The sequence below is a fragment of the Piliocolobus tephrosceles genome, chromosome 6 (genome assembly GCF_002776525.5).
Source record: "Piliocolobus tephrosceles isolate RC106 chromosome 6, ASM277652v3, whole genome shotgun sequence".
NCBI classification, from domain to species: domain Eukaryota; kingdom Metazoa; phylum Chordata; class Mammalia; order Primates; family Cercopithecidae; genus Piliocolobus; species Piliocolobus tephrosceles.
Window position 1 is genome coordinate 75,667,929 of NC_045439.1, and position 20,655 is coordinate 75,688,583.

General features: G+C 44.2%; 1 protein-coding gene and 1 long non-coding RNA gene across 3 annotated transcripts in view; one reads left to right on the plus strand and one right to left on the minus strand.

Annotated features, from left to right (window-relative positions):
- LOC111552794 overlaps positions 1–7,317 on the minus strand; it is a 22,612-nt gene extending 15,295 nt beyond the window's left edge. Inside the window, exons 1-3 of one of the 2 annotated variants that reach the window (XR_002734728.2) lie at positions 7,079–7,317; positions 4,112–4,216; positions 146–402 (exon numbers count right to left, since the gene is read on the minus strand). This is a non-coding gene — a long non-coding RNA (uncharacterized LOC111552794). Of the gene's footprint in view, positions 1–63; positions 403–4,111; positions 4,217–7,078 lie in introns of those variants that run through there. The other variant, XR_002734727.1, reaches the window with a different exon arrangement.
- On the plus strand, positions 1,004–19,719 carry LOC111552793 (RNA polymerase-associated protein LEO1-like). The gene is made up of 9 exons (XM_026447028.2): positions 1,004–1,801; positions 7,587–7,681; positions 8,729–8,874; positions 10,226–10,310; positions 11,612–11,706; positions 12,577–12,711; positions 14,280–14,415; positions 15,846–16,029; positions 19,542–19,719. The coding sequence occupies exons 2-9, from the start codon at positions 7,601–7,603 to the stop codon at positions 19,598–19,600; spliced, it is 921 nt and encodes a 306-aa protein (XP_026302813.1). The 5' UTR covers positions 1,004–1,801; positions 7,587–7,600; the 3' UTR covers positions 19,601–19,719.
- The last annotated feature ends 936 nt before the right edge of the window (positions 19,720–20,655 follow it).

The window sequence follows — 20,655 nt, forward strand, 5'->3', positions numbered from 1 at the left end:
GCAAGACTGTATCTCAAAAAAAAAAAAAAAAAAAGAAAAAAGAAAAAAAAAGAATCTACTTTTCCCAAAGCAAACTGATTTTGTTAATGCTTTACACAAAGTCTTAGGTCTCAGTGAATTCCTGCTGCTCTCTCAACCCCCTTACCTCTCATTCTCCACAAAGAAGCCTTCTGGCCAGGCTGAGATTCTCTCACAATTCTGGAGACTTGGAGTCTAAAATCAAGCTGTGGGAGGGCCATGCTGCCTCTGAAGATTCTTGGCAGGGATCCTTCCTTGCCTCTCAGTTTCTGGTAGTTCCTGGCAATCTGTGGCTTTTGACAGTATGACTTCAGTCTCTGCCTCTGTCTTCACATGACCTTCCTTGTGTCTCTGTTCCGGGTCTCAGTATCTCCAGATCTCCCTCTGTTCATAAGGACATCATTCATTGGATTTAGGGCCAACTCTAATCTGGTGTGATATCATCTGAATGAATTACATGTGCAAAATTCTCTATTTCCAAATAAGGTCACATACTGAAGTTGTGGGTAGACATGGACTCAGTGGGGTGTGGGGGGTGGGTCACTATTCAATCCACAATGATAACCATGACAGATATTGTTGTAATGTAATTTTAAAAATTGTATTCAAAATTAATGTCAAAAAAATCCATGATGAACAAAATGTCAAAATTTTAAATAAAGACGGGATCTGGGCTGGGCGCGGTGGCTATCCGGTAATCCTAGCACTTTGGGATGCCGAGGTAGGCATCACCTGAGGTCAGGATATTGAGACCATCCTGGCTAACACGGTGAAACCCCGTCTCTACTAAAAATACAAAATTAGCTGGGCATGGTGGCACATGGCTGTAATCCTAGCTACTTGGGAGGCTGACGCAGGAGAATTGTTTGAACCCAGGAGGCAGAGGTTGCAGTGAGCCGAGATCCTGCCAGTGCACTCCATCCAGCCTGGGTGACAGAGTGAGACTCTGTCTTAAAAAACAAAAAATACAAAGGGAGGGGAATTTGATTCCTCTTGATTGGAAGAATGGCAAAGAATCTGCAGGTATGTTTGAAATCCACCACACCCATATTTGCCTTCTCTGTGGAGCTCTTCTACATACACTACATACACTAATCTTACTTACTGATAGCCTCTACTTTTACTCATCTTTCTTCCTGGTGCTATTAGTCCAAACTGGGAGTGGCAGTTGTGGGAGGCTTACCCTGAAGCCTGGTTATAGAGAAAGAAAAGTGACATCAAGAGAGGGGAGGCCTAAGTCATCATCATGTCACTTTCCTAACTCAGAAATCTTCAGTGCCAGCTATTTCCTGGCTTATCAAATGGAAACCCCTCTACCTGGTTTTTAAGAGCCTTCATTCTGACTCCACTCTCTCCAAGGCAACACAATTTTGTGTGTTTGTTTTAAACATGTTACCAGTAGACACCTGTGTCAGTTGCTAAGCTCTTGTCTCTTCTCCAAACCTACTCTTCTGTACCTGGCACGGAGGTGCTGGGGCCAGGAGTTCACAACCCAGAGTTGAGCTTTGCCAGCTGCCCCCTGTTAGGGGGCGCCAAAGGAGGACTGGAAGCCTGGAGAGCTAAGAAGGGATTGCTCCTTCCTGTTTGCTTATGGAACTTTCTGGGGGCTTCCTGTTGACCTGCATTTTCTGAGAGGATCCACCAACACTTCTTCACCTGAGCAGAGGCAGAGCCTTTCTGCAGCTGCGGAGTCCAGTTTGCAGTTTTGCCAGCACTTGCAGAGCCAGCTTCATTTTCCCCCCTGAGAGACATCAGGACCAGCTGGGCAGCAGCTTTTCCTCAGGTATGAGTTAAGCTCCAGGGGGCCCTTTATGTAAGTGTTTTAAGTTTTTATAGTCCCCCCTTTTCCCTATCAGCTCCACAGGTAGAAGCTGTTCTTTGCATCTGCTACCTCTGTGAACCCTTAGAGTTCCTCTTTTTATACTTTCAGTAACCTAGTCCAGAACTTTAAACCCAATTGCAACTTTAGAATATTAAATTATGTCTGTACAGCTGTGCAGACAACTGGTGTGTTTTGTTCGCTGACTAGAACCTGACTAGGTGGTCGAGGCAACAAATCCTCAAAGATGAAGTTTAGGGGTTGGTTTGGGTTTGAGTGCAGTTCTGAGCTCCCCACCAATGAGAAGGGGGATGGTAGTAGCCCATGGTGTCCACTGGTATCACAATGAGTCAGATTATCTCTTTTTTTTTTTTTTTTTGAGGCGGAGTCTGGCTCTGTCGCCCGGACTGGAGTGCAGTGGCCGGATCTCGGCTCACTGCAAGCTCCGCCTCCTAGGTTTACGCCATTCTCCTGCTTCAGCCTCCCGAGTAGCTGGGACTACAGGCGCCCGCCACCTCGCCCGGCTAGTTTTTGTATTTTTAGTAGAGACGGGGTTTCACCGTGTTAGCCAGGATGGTCTCGATCTCCTGACCTCGTGATCCACCCGTCTCGGCCTCCCAAAGTGCTGGGATTACAGGCTTGAGCCACCGTGCCCGGCCAGATTATCTCCTTTACTAGAGTAGACTACAAACTGGGAAGAGGAAATACCCAGAGTTGGAGGATTACTAGATACTGGCTCAGTTGATGCTCACTCCTAGAACCTCAAATACTACACTAAATACCAAGTGGAGACTGACACTGGTCAGGTGATAGATGGAGTTTTAGCCCAAGTTCAACTCACAGTATGCCCTCCAGATTTACCGACCCACCTTGTGGTTTCCCCAGTTCTTAAATATATGATTGGAATAGGTATATTTTGTCAACTGAGAAATTCCCCACATTGTCTTCTGATCCATGAAACACCATTAAAAAGTAGAAAGGACCAAGTGGAAGCCCCTGGAACTTACTTTTCTCACCAGGATAATAAACCAAAAACAACACTGCATGCTTGGGGGAATTGCAAAGATGAATGATACCATCAAACACTTGAAAGAAGCAGAGGTGATGATACCTCTTTACATCCCCCATTTATGTATTCATTAATTTTTTTTTTTTTTTTTTTTGAGACAGAGTCTCACTCTGTTGCCCAGGCTGGAGTGCAGTGGCCGGATCTGAGATCACTGCAAGCTCCGCCTCCCGGGTTCCCCCATTCTCCTGCCTCAGCCTCCCGAGTAGCTGGGACTACAGGTGCCTGCCACCTCACCTGACTAGTTTTTTGTATTTTTTAGTAGAGACGGGGTTTCACCGTGTTAGCCAGGATGGTCTCCATCTCCTGACCTCGTGATCCGCCTGTCTTGGCCTCCCAAAGTGCTGGGATTACAGGCTTGAGCCACCGCACCCGGCCATATTCATTAATTTATATTATTTATTTATGAGACAGAGTCTCGCTCTTTATTTATTTGTTTTTGAGACAGAGTCTTGCTGCATCGCCTAGGCTGGAGTGCAGTGGTGCGATCTCAGTCCACTGCAACCTCCGCCTCCGAGGTTTAAGTGATTCTCCTGGCTCAGCTTCCTGAATAGCTGGGATTACAGACACATGCCACCAAGCCTGGCTAGTTTTTTTATATTTTTAGTACAGATAGGGTTTCACCATGTTGGTCGAGCTGCTCTAGAACTCCTGACCTCAGGTGATTTGCCTGCCTTGGCCTCCCAAAGTGCTGGGATTACAGGCATGAGTCACTGCACCCGGCCACATCCCTCATTTATCTCACCTGTATGGCCTATTGGCAGATTGATCTTGGAAATGACTGGTTATCTTACACCGAATCAAATAATGACTATATTAGCAGCTGCTATTTCATATATATTTCTTTGAGACAGTCTCACTCTGTCACCCAGGCTAGGTCACAAGGATTGTGAGAAATATATTATTAAGCAGAGAAGGACATGTATCCTTCAAAAGCTGTAGGCAGGGCCAGGTGTGGTGGCTCACACCTATAATCTGAGCACTTTGGAAGGCCAAGGTGGGTGGATCACCTGAGGTCAGGAGTTTGAGACCAGCCTGGGCAAATGCTTTTTTCCCCTTCATATTAATATGTAAGGACAAACAGAAACAGTTTGCTTTTACTTTTTAGACCAATGGCACCCCTCATTAGACCAATGGTACCCCTTACTAGACCAATGAAACCCTTTGGTCTGAGGCAACAATCTTGCCTCACAGCTACATGGACTTACCTATATATTTTGCCATATGGAGCCTGCAAAAATCCTGACCATCTTGATGTTCCACATGTCACACTGGTCCACTGCAGCGATGACATTATGCTGATGGTATCTGATCTGATGAGTAGGAAATAACTGTATTTTAGATGCCTTAGTAATCAGCCCTCAGCATGCAAACCAGAGAGTGGGAGATAATCCCCATCAAAATTTAGGGGCATGCCACCTCAGTGGAGTTTCTGGGGGACTAATGGTCTGGAGCATGTCTGGATAGCCCCTCCAAAATGAAGGATATGGTGCTGTACCTTAAACCACCTACCAGTGCAAAATAACGCTTGGTGGATCTTTCTGGATTTAGGAGCCAACGTACACTTTATTTCATTGTGCTACTTTGACCATTTGCCAAGTAAGGCAGAGATACTACCTGTTTTAAGTGAGGACCAGAATAAGAGACTGTTCTGCAGTAATTCCAGGTTATAGGGCAAACTGCTCTTCCACTTTGGCCTAATAACCCAGCATATCTGATAATGCTTAGTGTGTCTGTGGCAAATATCACTGCTGTCTGAACCCTGTGGTTAGAATCAGCAAGAGAACTGAGTACAGGTCTCTAGGGGTTTGAAACATATCCACGTCCTTTTCTGTAGACAGTCTTTTTTTTTTTTTGAGACGGAGTCTTGATCTCCTGACCTCATGATCCGCCCGTCTCGGCCTCCCAAAGTGCTGGGATTACAGACGTGAGGCACCACACCTGGCTTAGACAGTCCCTTTTTAACACTTAATCATGGAACATCAAGTAACCACACAGGCTGAGCTTCTCAGAATGAACTGGGCATTTTCTGTCCCAGGAAGCTGTAAGATTGGGCATATATATGGCAGTCTTTTACCAATCTATCATCTGGGCTCAATGAGGTCTAGAAGGCATGAGAAGGTTTCTTGTATAGGTGGCTCAGGCTCCCTTAATACAGACTCTTGCTGAATTGTCTCTTCTGTCCCCTTCTCCAAAAGCAAAAAGCCTGGTTTCAAATATCCTCAATTTATTTACTCATTTGTTCAGTCCCCAATATGCAAATAATAAAATGACTATGGCTGTCTGCTCAGCTCTGGGCCATACACAGTGGCCATGCAGGTCAAGTTCCCATTTAATTTATAGCTCAGAAAGCTCTACTCATATTGAGAATTAAAAAGATTCCAGTACCTAGAGTTTAAGAAAGGGGCAGCAACTGCAAATATCTTGAAGAAAACACCCAAGAAACTCCAACTGAATGAAATACTATGTGCTCATGTGTACTTTGCCAAATGATTTAAGATTTGACGCAAGATTTGACACAAATTAGGCTGGGTGTGGTGGCTCACATCTGTAATCCCAGCACTTTGGGAAGCCGAGGAAGGTGGATTGAGGCCAGCAGTTCAGGACCAGCCTGGCCAACATGGTGAAATACTGTCTCTACTAAAAATACAAAAATTAGCTGGGTGTGGTGGCGCACGCTGGTAATCCCAGCTGCTCTGGAGGCTGAGGCAGGAGAATTGCTTGAACCTAGGAGGCGGAGCTTGCAGTGAGCCAAGATCGTACCACTGTACTCCAGCCTGGGCAACAGAGTGAGACTCCATCTCAAGAAAAAAAAAAAAAAGATTTGACACAAATGTGGGTAAACATGGACAAAATAGGCTTCTATGAACATTCTTGCACAGTGCAGATACATTCAGTGTTGGGCTGGTCTTGAGCAGCACTGTTGTCAAATGCTGTTAAGCACTCTTTCTGTTTTGGTTCAGAATTTTGCTACCTTGTTGCTACACATTTCAGCCAGGAGCCCTGGCAGGTGTTGGTTAACAGATGTCTTTGTTAGAGAGTCACAATCATAATCAAAGCTACCATCAAATACTTTGTGACAGCTTGGGGGATTAAAACAAGGGAAAAGAGTCAGCATAACTCCATTGCAAATGTCTTTCTTAAGCTTTATAAAATTGTACAAATTATGCATCTAGCTATTCACTACTCCTGGTACATTAAACTTACTGAGTCGCGGTGTTTTTTTTTTTTTTTTTGAGACGGAGTCTCGCTCTGTCGCCCAGGCTGGAGTGCAGTGACATGATCTTGACTCACTGCAACCTCCACCTCCTGGGTTCAAGCAATTCTCGTGCCTCAGCCTCCCAAGTAGCTGTGATTACAGGCGTGTGCCACTACGCCTGCCTAATTTTCGTAAGTTTGGTAGAGATAGGGTTTTGCCATGTTGACCAGCCTGGTCTTGACTCCTGACCTCAGGTGATCCACCCGCCTCAGCCTCCCAGAGTGCTGAGATTACAGGCATGAGCCACCCCATCTGGTCATGACTCAGACATGGTGACTAGGAAGATAGCCCTAAGCAATGGTGCTTTTCATGTTCTAGTAATGCACACATTTTGGCCCTGGCTCCTGATACCACAAGTTTCTTTTATGTACTTAGGCTCTCTTACGGATGCATCACTTTTAAAAGCCAGGAATTTAGGAAAGGTTCACAACATTTTTATAGAACCTTAAGCTTTTTAAAGGGTAAACACTAGTAAAACTTCTCTAAAGAACTGGTCGGGCGCAGTGGCTCAAACCTGTAATCCCAGCACTTTGGGAGGCCATGGCGGGTGGATCACTTGAAGTCAGTGGATCACTTGAAGTCAGTGGTTTGAGATCAGCCTGACCAACATGGTGAAACCCTGTCTCTACTAAAAATACAAAAGTTAGCTAGGCATGGTGGTGTGTGCCTGTAGTCCCAGCTACTCGGGAGGCTGAGACAGAAGAATCGTTTGAACTCGGGAGGCGGAGGTTGCAGTGAGCAGAGGTCGCATCATTGCACTCTAGCTTGGTTGAGAGAGTGAGACTCTGTCTCAAAAAAAAAAAAAAAAAAAACAAAACCCCGAAAACAAATCACTCTCAAACTCAGCACTTAACAACAACAAGCATTTACTATTATCATGCTGATTCTGAGGATTAGGAATTCAGGAATGGCTTACCTTTTACCCACCAACTCTGCCTCTTCCTTTCTCCAAAGACACTCTAGTTAGTTAAGCTTCTGAGAACCTGGCTTAGGGAGCCAGTTTGAGGTTGGTTTAATGGAGATTTGTTTTATGAAGCTTGGGACTATGTTGAAGTGGTGGACCAAGAACTGTGTAAAGAACTTTAGTTGGGCCTGTAATCCCAGCACTTTGGGAGGCCGAGACGGGCGGATCACGAGGTCAGGAGATCGAGACCATCCTGGCTAACACTGTGAAACCCCGTCTCTACTAAAAAATACAAAAAACTAGCCGGGCGAGGTGGCGGGCGCCTGTAGTCCCAGCTACTTGGGAGGCTGAGGCAGGAGAATGGCGTAAACCTGGGAGGCGGAGCTTGCAGTGAGCTGAGATCCGGCCACTGCACTCCAGTCTGGGCGACAGAGCGAGACTCCATCTCAAAAAAAAAAAAAAAAAAAAAAGAACTTTAGTTGGAAAAATTAATACTGTGCATTTCCCCCCAACACCAAAGATCCTAGTGGGACCATGGATCTGTTTGGAGATATAGACGACATTTCTTCTGAGAGTGATGAGGGCAATCAACCACCTTCTCCAGGACAGCTGGTTGTAAGTACAATCACCAATATCAAACAATCCCATTATTCAAAGCTAAAAAAAGAAAGCTTCAGAGGCTGATGAGTCTGTCTCTCTCATGTTGAGAGAGGACGTGGATAGCCGAACATCTGATGAATAGGTGACTTTCTTAGCTATATTGGGAATTTCTGGATATAAGAAGGCACAGAAGGAACTACTCAGAATAAGGCTGATGCCAAACTTTAGGGGCTAGACTAATATAAAACAATATAAAAATATAATATAAAAACCTTTGATTTAAAGGTTTTTCTTATTCAAGCCTATGACAAGAAGCATGAGCGATGCTGATATTCTCTGATTTTAATAGTTGTCTAGTATTGATGGGGTGAATAATTTCATACTTCTGTTGCTGAATATGTTATGCAAAATACTTCAATAAAATAGATACTTTTTTCTACTAATGTTGGCTAACGGATCCTGTTTTCCCGTGTTTTTTTTCTGTTTTGTTTTGTCTTGCTTTTTTTTTTTTGAGACGAAGTTTCAAAGATTACAGGCATGAGCCACCATGCCCAGCCTGTTTTGCTTTTTGTAGGCATGAGGTGAGGTTTTAGGGAGAAGCTTGGAAGAATTGCTGACTGTTTTGTCCCTAAAGTGGAGTGTAAATTTACTTCCCAGCCAGGCGCGCTAGCTCACGCCTATAATCCCAGCACTTTGGGAGGCCAAGGCGGGCAGATCACCTGAGGTCAGGAGTTTGAGACCAGCCTGACCAACATGGTGAAACCCTGTCTCTACTAAAAATACAAAAATTAGCCAGGCATGGTGGTGCAGGCCTGTAATTCCAGCTACTCAGGAGGCTGAGGCAGGAGAATCGTTTGAACCGGAGAGGTGGAGGGTGCAGTGAGCCGAGATCACGCCACTGCACTCCAGCCTAGGTGACGGAGTGAAGACTCTATAAAAAAAAAATAAAACAAACAAACAAAACATTACTTCCTGTCAAACCTGCATCTGCCTAGTGCAGGACGAGTAAAGCTAGCACATTTCTAATGTCTTCAAGCTCTCACATTATGATTCCTTTCTTAGGATGAACATGGAGTGCCTCAGGACCAGCAGGAGGAAGAGCCAATTTCTGAAACCATAATAGAAGAAGAAATTCCCAGTATCAACTCTGATTTAGGAAATGAATTGTATTTTGTTAAATTACCCAAGTTTCTCAGTATAGAACCCAAGTAAGAGGACTGATTAAAATTTTCAAGATATTAAAAAAATATGTAGCCGGGCGCGGTGGCTCAAGCCTATAATCCCAGCACTTTGGGAGGCCGAGACGGGCAGATCACGAGGTCAGGAGATCGAGACCATCCTGCCTAACATGGTGAAACCCTGTCTCTACTAAAAACTACAAAAAAAAAAAAAAAACTAGCCGGGCGAGGTGGCGGCGCGCCCAGCTACCCGGGAGGCTGAGGCAGGAGAATGGCATGAACCCGGGAGGCGGAGCTTGCAGTGAGCTGAAGATCCGGCCATAGCATTCCAGCCTGGGTGACAGAGCGAGACTCCGTCTCAAAAAAAAAAAAAAAAAAAAAAAAAAATGTGTAGAATAAATATTTTTTTCTTATTTATCATAAGTTTGCTAATCACAAAGATGGGAGATTTCTCATATAACTTTGAAAAAAAATAAATCTAGGATGTGCTGTGGTAGAAAACTGAATCACTCTTGAGAGAGAATTTTAATGCTAATAATTTTTCTAGCATTTTGGCACTTTCTTTTACATAAACAGATCACAATGGATGAAGGGTTTCTCCCTAGTATAAAGCTGACAAATCAGAAAATAAGAGTGACAAAGTCTGCTAGAGAAATCACAAATGTTGTGGCCGGGTGTGGCGGCTCATGCCTGTAATCCCACCACTTTGGGAGGCCGAGGTGGGCAGGCACTTGAGGTCAGAAGTTTAAGACCAGCCTGGGCAAAATGGTGAAACCCTGTCTCTACTAAAAATACAAATATTAGCTGGGCGTGGTGGCTCACGTCTGTAATCCCAGCTACTTGGGAGGCTGAGGCGTGAGAATCTCTTAAATCCAGGAGATGGAGGTTGCAGTGAGCTGAGATTGTGCCACTGCACTCCAGCCTGGGTAACAGAGTGAGACTCTGCCTAAAAAAAAAAAAGTCACAAATGTTCAATGCAAAAGCCATTGTGAATCTAGAAAAGACAATTATTTTGTACTACAAAATAGTGTCAGTGGGTATGATTCACTAAGGTACATGCATGCAAGCTCTTGTGCTTAACACATTTTCTTTAAAAAATATGGGAAGACCATGTGTTACCTATACTTTGGAAGACATATTTCATCAAATAACATTTTGAATTATTAGTTGCATTTGAATTTTATTTCAGGCAATATGTTTTAGAAACAAATTTAAAGAAAGCATGGTAATATGCATACTTCTTTGAAGGTTTACATGAAGTTATCTGTCTACTGTGATTTCTGGAAACACATGGGGACACATTGTAGGGATGATTAAATATAATATTAATCATATTCCTTACTAAATATGGCTAACATGATGTTAAAAACACAATTTGTAGGCCTTTTGATCCTCAGTTTTATGAAGATGAATTTGAAGATGAGAAAGTGCTTGACGAGGAAGATAGAATCAGGTTAAAATTAAAGGTACCATCCCACACTTTATTCTTTTTAAGTTTTTCCTTTTATAAAGTAAAGCAGGGATGACAACGTGAGACTTGAGCTTGGGAAATCCTCTTATGTTTCTTGTTCAATAGCTCTTTAGACCTAGGAATTAAAACACCTTTTCAGAATATTTTTACGGGAGGAGGTATGTGCCCTTTTTTATCCCTGTAGAATTGTCACTTTCTTCTTTTGGTTGCAATTATGCTTTTTTTGACATAAGTAAACATTTTTGAAAATTGTTAGCTACTTCCTTCAGGATAAGTAATAATAAGTCATATGGAGCTGACTCCACATTTTACAGTGGGTAGATCTTGGTGATTTCCCACAATAGAAATGTCTCAACTCTTCATGGATATTCAAACTATGACAAAAGAGACCTTGTCATTAGGTGGTTCCTCTCTTGAAGGCCTGGGACTGCAAAGCACTACCAACTGCTTTCACAGGCATGTTGTTCTTCCTTAAGGGGGTTTCTTTAAAACAATTTTTTTTTTTTAATTTAAAACTTTTGTGTTGGTTGTTTTTTTTTTTTTTTTTTGAGATGGGCCTTGCTGTTTTTCCCAGAGTGGTCTCAAACTCCTGGGCTCAAGCGATCTTCCCACCTCAGCCTCCCGAGTAGCTGGGTACAGGTGCACACCACCACACCTGGCGACAGGATTGCCTATGAGTTTCTACCGGGGCCCCAGTGGTAGCACTGGGCAGGGGAAATTGTTGTTGTTGTTGTTACTTTCCACCATATGGGTAGAATAAATTTAGATTCAAAAACAGGGCAAAGCACTGATCTCATGTTTTAATTTTTTTTAATTCGTTGTTTATTCTTTTTTAAAAATTGTAATTTCATGCCCAGAGCTTCCCTGTCTCACTAGGTGAATGGGGCACTTTTTCGCCCGTCTTTCATTGGGTTCATCTTCAAGTGGCCCTGCCATAGGCAGAGGTCACATTTTAACTCTCTACCTCATGTGGACCCAAAGCCTCATGCTGTCTCCTTTGGAGTTCTTCATGTGTCTTGTTTGATAACACCTCTGGCCTGCATGCTACTTAGCTCCTGCTTCCACTGATACGAACTGGAGCTCAGAAAAGATTTGAAGAAAATGTCTGGCTAGTTTAACCAACATCTCTAGGTATATGTAGCAGGTAGGTTTCAGTTGTGCTGAATCAGTTAGTTTTTGTAAGCTCACTCTATCATTACCTATCAAGTCTTTACACATGATTATAAATCACTTGACGAAAGAAGAACATTTAGTTAAACTGGTTTAACTAACCAATGCCTTTGGGTTTTTAACCAGGTAGAAAATACTATAAGATGGAGGATACGCCAGGATGAAGAAGGAAATAAAATTAAAGAAAGCAATGCTCGGATGGTCAAGTGGTCAGATAGAAGGTGAGCATAAAATGCCTGAAAAATACTGACATGCCAAGAGGGAGGCCTGGGATGAGTGAGGTTTTCTTTGTAGAAACTTCTTTTGGGGTCATTTTCTTTTCGTTTTTGAGATAGACTCTCACTCTGTCAGGCTGGAGTGCTGGAGTGCAGTGGCGTGATCTTCGCTCACTGCAACCTCTGTCTCCTGGGCTCAAGTAATTATTCTGCCTCAGCCTCCTGAGTAGCTGGGATTACAGGCATGTGCCACCACGCCCGGCTAATTTTTGTATTTTTAGTAGAGACGGGGTTTCACTGTGTTGGCTACGCTGGTCTCGAACTCCTGACCTCAGGTGATCCGCCTGCCTTGGCCTCCCAGAGTGCTGGGATTACAGGCATGAGCCACTGCGCCCGGCCTGGGGTCATTTTCACTAAAGGATTTACAAAAATCTAGGTCTCTGGAATTACCTAGGAAACCTGAGAGAAGTAAATAGGGTAGAGGTCTTATAGCTGTGCTGGTGGAGACTTTGGAAATGAACTGAAGATGTGACAAAAGCCATTGTATCTACCTTACTGAAGTGAAAGACTAAAGATAGCTCCCATTGGTGAGATATCAGACATGACAAATTGATACTTTTGAAAACTTGTTTCTGCTTTGCTAATGAAGTGGTAGAGATTTGTAAAATTACAAAACAAGAGGATAGATTTTTACCACTTTTTACTTTGGAAGGAGACAGGTTATTTACAGCATCTTTTCTGCTTTTCCTATGAATTCAGTGTAAGGACAGGATCTAGCAGTTCCACACTATTTTAAGCAAAGCTCACATGGCAGAATGGAAGCCGTAGGACTCATTAAATATCCAGCCTAATATTTGAACTGTTTCTCATTTCCAGCATGTCCCTGCATTTAGGCAATGAAGTGTTTGATGTGTACGAAGCCCCGCTGGTGGGCAATTACATCCACCTGTTTATAAGAGAAGACACTGGTCTGCAAGGACAAGCCATCTTTAAATCCAAACTTACCTTTAGGTAACTATTCACACCGACACATGATTACCTGCAGTTAAGGAGCAACAAAGTAGAAATAGTACAACCCAACCCTGGACCACGGTCTAGTTCTCATACACCTTTTAAGTTTACTCCAAGCTGAACTGCTCAGGGAGCCAGTTCATCCTATCAGAATTCCCAGGAGAGTGATTATAACCCAGGATGTAGGTATGTTAATCCACATTGATCAGTCCACTTGGTAAGAAGCCTGGAGGATTGGTCCTTGCAGCTCTGCTGCTCAGCAGGTCCTTTCCCTGGAGTGAAATTGACCTGGGAAGCTAGGCCATCATCAGAATGGTGTTGGTGTGTGCCGGCAACAGACACGACAGGCTGGGCTCTCCCCTTGCCTGAGGCTGCTGCAGCCTGTGCCTAAGCAGTCAGATGCCGTGGCCAGCTAAGCTTACTGTTGTGGTCCCTTCTCCATGTCTTCCCTCTGAAGGACACAGTACTGTTGATTAGGAGTAGGCTTTCCTCCAGAGGTAGAGTACTTAAAAGACAAGCGCTCTTTTAGGGGACATGGAAGTTTTCTAAAATCAGATAGGGGTCATGGTTGTAAAACTGTTTAATTGTATACTTAAATGAATGGATGTCATAGTATGTAAAACATATTCAGTATATCTGTTGGTCTTTTTAGAGACTATAAATAGGGACAGCTCTGAGGTTATGTAATCTTGAGGAAGGGTTGCAATCTCACTGGTTTCCAGCTTCCTTATCTATAAAATGGCAATAACAACATCTACTGCACAGGGATGTTGTATCAATGAAGTCAAATAACACATAGAACATCACACAGAGACCTGGCACAAGTGCTGAGTGGTGCTCAATCCAGTCTCTTAATCATCTCTCTCCTAGAAAAGCATCCTAAAAGACGTGTGATTCTGAGCTTGCTTTTTTTCACTGTCCCCTGTGCTCCACACTGGGATATTTGACTGCCCGGCATCATCGCATTCTGGACGTCCCATCTCTCTGTAGCCATGCTCTCTCTTCCAGAGACTCTCCCCTAAGGATCATTCTCCTCCCCTCTGAGACACATAATTAAAAGCTGCCTTCCTGTAGTCAGGAAGACATTTCTTTCCACCCAGGACTCCTGGTTTAGCTGTATTATCCCCCTGGGCTGCTATAAGGCCCCTGCTACTACTGTGACCTGTCTCCTTGCTTTGACTTCTAATTTTTTCCAGATGGAGAGACTCATTGTTAGTTCTCTAAATGTCCCTTCTGGCATCTGCACCTCCCTCTGGGAACTGAAATTTCATATTCCATCTCTTCTCCTCTCTCTGACTGCAATCGGGGATATTCTTTGTAAAATACTTTGACCTTGCCACCTGCCTCTCCTCACTTCTGCTGCACTCCCACTTTAGCCCAGTCAGCTTTCCCCAGGAGGTGGGGCAGAGGGAGGAGTTTCTCAGGAGGCTGGAGAAGGAAGAACTGTGATCCTGCCTCCTCTGTCTGCTGAGTACGAGGTCCTTGTCCCCAGGTGTTTTTGCTATCGGTATGATTGCCTCCAAATGTTCATAGTGACCAGTGAGACATTTTTGTCCACTTCCTGGCAGACCTCACTCTAGAGACAGTGCCACATACAGAAAGATGACCCTCCCACTTGCTAATAGAAGTTCAAAGACACAGAAAATTAGAATCTTACCAATGGCGGGTCGTGATCCTGAAGGCCAACACACAGAAGTGATGAAGGTATGTTTCGTAAACTTTATCCTGGGACATTTGGAGTAGTAAGACCTATGTTTTCCAGAACATTAATTCACCATTTTTTTTTTTTTTTTTTGAGACAGAGTCTTGCTCTGTCGCCCAGGCTGGAGTGCTATGGCCGGATCTCAGCTCACTGCAAGCTCCGCCTCCCAGGTTCACGCCATTCTCCTGCCTCAGCCTCCCGAGTAGCTGGGACTACAGGTGCCCGCCACCTCGCCCGGCTAGTTTTTTGCATTTTTTTTAATAGAGACAGGGTTTCACCATGTTAGCCAGGATGGTCTTGATCTCCTGACTTTGTGATCCACCCGTCTCGTCCTCCCAAAGTGCTAGGATTACAGGCTTGAGCCACCGTGCCCGGCCTAATTCACCATTTCTTATTGCCATTGCTGTTTTTTTTCTTGCAGTCATCAGGGAACCAGCTTAACCTTCTAAGTCTGTAGTTAACCACAGTAATGTCAATGGCTGCTGGTGAGACTACCAAACAAAGGACTCTGAAATCTAGAACACTGATGATGTAAAAAAATGTAACCCTTCACATACATACATTGTGAACCCCAATGTGTGAAATGCCAGGCAGATTTTAAAAAATGGAGTCTACCTTGTGGCTCAAGAACTGTCCCCTAGTAAGGCCTCTCCATTCTGTCACTGGAGCTATGGGGAGCTCTGGGTTGAGGGGTCAGGACAGGAATATCTGGGAGCCATGGGAGTTTGGTGGAGTCTGGGCAGGTCAGGTGGTTGTGGCTCAGGGATGAACAGAAATAGCCTCTCCTGCTCCAGGTGGTCAGTTCGGGTGGGTTGCTTCTCTCTGGGCCGAGTGGCAGCACAGAACAGCAGCACGGCTCCGGAGGACAGGTCTGTGCCAATGCCAATCAAGCCAGTTAGTGTCAGGGTACCTTTCTGCCTCTTTTTTTTGAGACGGCGTCTCGCTCTGTTGGCCAGGCTGGACTACAGTGGCATGATCCTGGCTCACAGAAACCTCTGCCTCCCAAGTTCAAGTGATTCTCCTTCTTCAGCCGCCTGAGTAGCTGAGGACTACAGCTACAGGCATGTGTCACCACCCCCATCTAATTTTTGCATTTTTTGGTGGAGATGGGGTTTTGCCATGTTTCCCAGGCTGGTCTCGAACTCCTGACCTCAAGTGATCTGCCCGCCTTGGCCTACCAGATTGCTGGGATTACAGATGTGAGCCACTGCACCTGGCCCCTTCTGCCTCTTCACCCTTGCATTGCCTTCACACCTGCAAACCAAAGGATCCACGTGGAGTAACAGAGGTGTGATGGGGAATATGGTACCCCAAAGACACATGGGACAGCTGTTACCCTGGACTAGGCATTATGTGTTCTTTATGGTAAAAGTAGATACAAGAGGGCACAAGTTTTTGTTTTAGGCTGAAGAGGTTATTTGCTTCTTTACAGAAAGAAGAACGCTTGAGGGCTTCCACTCACCGGGAGTCTCGGGTAATCCATCTGCAGGAGAAACGCTACCAGCAGGGGCCAAGTGTCTCCTACCAGGACCCTGGCAGTGACGGTGTGGAGGAGGAAGGCAAGGACACCTTCAGCCTGGCTGCTATTAAAAACTATTATCAAGGTGAATTCCAAGGTGAGTCAGGTATGGAGGTCACATTTCATCATTTCAGGGTGGCAGTGCCTGCTTTTGCTCTGGCGAGCTGTCACTCCTTGTCCTACTATTTATTGAGGACAAAAGTATGAAGACCTTTTTGTTTTCTCTCCCACAGAAAAGATTAGCTGTGAAAATATGGCATCTGGCTGGGCGCAGTGGCTCACGCCTGTAATCCCAGCACTTTGGGAGGCTGAGGCAGGTGGATGACCTGAGGTCAGGCGCTCAAGACCAGATGGCCAACATGGTGAAACCCCGTCTCTACTAAAAATAGAAAAATTAGCCAGGCGTGGTGGCGGATGCCTGTAATCCCAGCTACTCGGGAGGGTGAGACAGGAGAATCGCTTATACCTGGGAGATGGAGGTTGCAGTGGGCCAAGATTGCACCACTGCACTCCAACCTGGGCACCAACAAGAGCAAACTCTGTCTCAAAAAAAAAAAAAAAAAAAAAAAAAGAAAGAAAAAGAAAAAAAACCATGGCATCCTCCACATAAAATCAATTAAACAATTTATGTCCTTGTGGAAGGAAATGTATATAAGGCAGTTCCTCTGCTTGTATAATTAAAGACCCAATATTTAAGCTTTACAGTTCTTAAAACTGATGTGTATGTATTTAAAAGTGATCAAATAACCTGAGAACAAAACCTCTCAAATATAGTCATTTCAGCATGTCTGAAAGTTCTATTTACCTTCCCACTGAAACTTTTAAAAAAAGTTGACTCCTTCAGGAAAAATGTACAGTGGGAAGTAACAATATTTGACAGAAGAAACACTGAGGAATAAACTATTTTTCAAGGTGAATCCCATGTCTAAAATTCCTTTGCTTTCAGAGAAACAAGCCAGATCTATTCCTCAGACAATGATCAGGGGTCAGAAGATAAGACTCAAAGATTAGTGAGAGCAAAGAAACTCAGTAATGATGAAGTAAGACCAAATGTAGTCAATTCTCAGAGTTTACCCTGTATTCAGGAGCCAACTGCTGGGAATAGAGCTCACAGACCAGGCATGCACAAATTAGCTGTCTACACACTTGACTGAAATCCAGTGAGATAAATGCAGTAGTAGGACCAGGAGTGACCCAAAGGTCTGATACCTGTGCTCGGGTGGGTCTTGGAAGGCTGCATGCAGGAGGAAGTCTCTGCTGGGAATTGAAGAATGAGCAGAAGCTTGCAAGCACACAGGCCAGGTTAGGCACTCTGGGAACATGGAAAGGCCTGTAAAGAAAGGTGCAGGGCCTGAGATACCAAGTCTCAGCTACAGAACTACAAATTGCTTCATGTGGGTAGAGCAAGGGTGGTCTACCATGTTCATTGTGGGACACTCAGTGTCTTTTAAAATTTATTTATTTTTTTTGAGATGGAGTCTCACTCTGTCACCCAGGGTGGAGTGCAGTGTCACAATCTCGGCTCGCTGCAACCTCCACCTCCCAGGTTCATGTGAGTCTCCTGCCTCAGCCTCCCAAGTAGCTGGGATTACAGGCACCTGCCACCAAGGCTGGCTAATTTTGGTACTTTTTAGTAGCGATGGGGTTTCACCATGTTGGCCAGGCTGGTCTCAAGTGATCCTCCCACCTCAGCCTCCCAAAGTACTGGGATTACAGGCATGAGATACCAATACCACCACACCCGGCCTTTTATTTTATTTTTAAGACAGGGTCTTGCTCTGTTGCCCAGGTTGGAATGCAGTGGTATGATCATGGCTCACTATAGCCTCAATCTCCTGGGTTGAAGTATCCTCCTTCCAAAGCCTTCTGAGTAGCTGTAACGACAGGCGTGCACCACCATGCCTGGCTAATTTTTAAAATGGTTTGTAGAGATGGGGTCTCAATATGTTGCTCAGGCTAGTCTCGAACTCCTGGCCTTTAGCAATCCTTCCACCTTGGCCTCCCAAAGTGCTGGGATTACAGGTGTGAGCTATGGTACCTGGCTTAAAACTGGGTGTCCTTATTGTTTCAATGTAATAGTAGTTGAGGGGTTATCTCATTTGTTATAAAAATATTTTCCTTTGTTTTCTTTTCCTTTTATAAGATCACAGGTACAAATAAATGTTAAGTCTTTTATTTATCTATTTATTTATTTTTTATTTTGAGACAGTCTTGCTATGTTGCCCAGGCTAGAGTCAGTGGCACAGTCTTGGCTCACTGCAACCTCCGCCTCCCAGGTTCAAGCAATTCTTGTGCCTCAACCACTTGAGTAACTGAATTTACAGGCATGCACCGCCATGCCTGGCTTGTGTGTGTGTGTGTGTGTGTGTGTGTGTGTCTTTAGTAGAGATAGGATTTTGCCATGTTGGCCAGTCTGGTCTTGAACTCTTGGGCCTCAAGTGATCTGCCTGTCTCGGCCTCCAAAAGTGTGGGGATTACAGGCATGAGCCACTGTGCCTGGCCTTAAGTATGAATTATATAAGAGAATCACTATGGTATTGCCCATTGGCCATATTAATTCATTGAATGTTTTCTGAACACATGCTCTGTTCTAGGTTCTGGAGATACAGACAGGAAAAACACTGCAGTGACAACACTGGTCACTGTGTGTTCATTTATTTTTTCCTCTCTCTACACAACACACAGTTGTCCCTCAGTATTCATGGTGGATTGGTTCCAGGACTCAGAGGATACCAAAATCACAAGTGCTCAAGTTGCTTATATAAGATAGTTTAGCATTTGCATATAAGCTATGCACATCCCCCTGTATGCTTTAAATCATTTGTAGGCTGGGTGCTTTGGGAGCCCAGCATTTTGGGAGGCTGAGGCGGGTGGATCATTTGAGCCCAGCCTGAGACCAAGATGAGACCCCCATCTCTACAAAAAAAAAAAAAAAAATTAAAAAAATTAGCTGAGCGCAGGTAGTCCCAGCTACTCAGGAAGCTTAGGCAGGAGGATCAATTGAGTCCAGGAGGTTGAGGCTGCAGTGAGCCGTAATTGTGCCACTGCACTCCAGCATAGGCAACAGAGCAAGATCCTGTCTCAAAACAAAAAATTATCTCTAGATTACTTATAATACAATATAAATGCTATGTAGGCCGGGTGCGGTGGGTCACGCCTGTAATCCCAGCACTTAGGGAGGCTGAGGCAGGTGTATCACCTGAGGTCAGGAGTTCGAGACGAGCCTGGCCAACATGGTGGAAACCCATCTCTTCTAAAAATACAAAAATTAGCCGGGCATGGTGGTGGATGCCTGGAATCCCAGCTATTTGGGAGGCTGAGGCAGAAGAATTGCTCGAACCTGGGATGTGGAGGTTCAGTGAGCTGAGATCACGCCACTGCACTCCAGTCTGGGAAACGAGCAAAACTCTGTCTCAAAAAAAAAAAAAAAGTAAGGTGTCTCTTCAGCCTTGACCACTGCCTAGGGGAAACCTATTCAGTTGCCTGATGTAGACAGTGTCTGAGCTCTAGCGTGAAGGGCTGGCTCCCTCACTGTCAGAACCATTTTAGATAAAAGTTCCAAAAACAATTTATTTTGAATTTTATGTCTTACCTCTCATATTTATTCAGGCAAACCTTCCAGAAAGAGGAAAGCAGAGCATGAAGAGGAAGATGACATAAAGCCCTAAAATGTGCACTCATTGTATTCAACAGTTTGTTTTAAAACAATTATGAAATGACTTGTTTTAATTGAAATTGAGTTGCTTTTGCATAATCCTAGTTGTGAATAAAAAGTTTTCAAAAGCAAGTCCATGACGTTAGAAAATTCATTTTTTCCCAAAGAGGAGGATTTTGTTCACTGTTTTCTGTGGGTGGATCTTAGGTTTTAGTGCATTCCTGCTGTTAAGTTTGGCTCAGTTGTGGCCTCCTCCAGGATATCCTCCCTGGCCTGCCTAGCTGAGTTTGGGGCCTTTCTGTGCTCTGTAGTCTCCTTAGTATGGCATTAATTCCATTTCCCATATGGCACTGTGCTCTTGGAAGAGCAGGTACAGCAGGGAGAGCTCACTGGATACCTGGTACTTAACCAGAGCTGTGTGGGCTTGACCACTTCTAATCCTTAGGGCAGGTGCTGTTATACCCCTTTTATAGATGTGGAAGCTGAGGTTTAAAAGACCTTAAGACCCTTGTACAAAGCTTTTACTTAAGTAAACAAGTAAGCTTTTCTGAGACAAGGGTTAGAATCTTCCATGCATAGTGATCACAATGCTGGGCTAATACTTTAGTGACCTTATGAAGAAATCCAAAATATCTACCCGAGATAAACAGGCACCATTAGGTTTAGGGAAAAGTGTAATGGGAAACAAAATACCAGATTTGATTTCTAGTTTTGTGATTGCTACAATAGCTGGGCATAATAGAACCTAAAAACTACTGAATGAACCAACAAATGCTGTTATGTTGGGCAGTCCCTTCTCTGACATCAGTTTCTTGAACTAGGGGGCTTTAGATTTGACCACATAAATCCTTCAATTCAATGTTTATATTTCTCTACCTCTGAGAATACTAGATATATATTTTCAAATGTTTTGTTAAATAGAAATGATCGGCCGGGCGCGGTGGCTCAAGCCTGTAATCCCAGCACTTTGGGAGGCCGAGACGGGCGGATCACAAGGTCAGGAGATCGAGACCATCCTCGCTAACACGGTGAAACCCCGTCTTTACTAAAAAATACAAAAAACTAGCC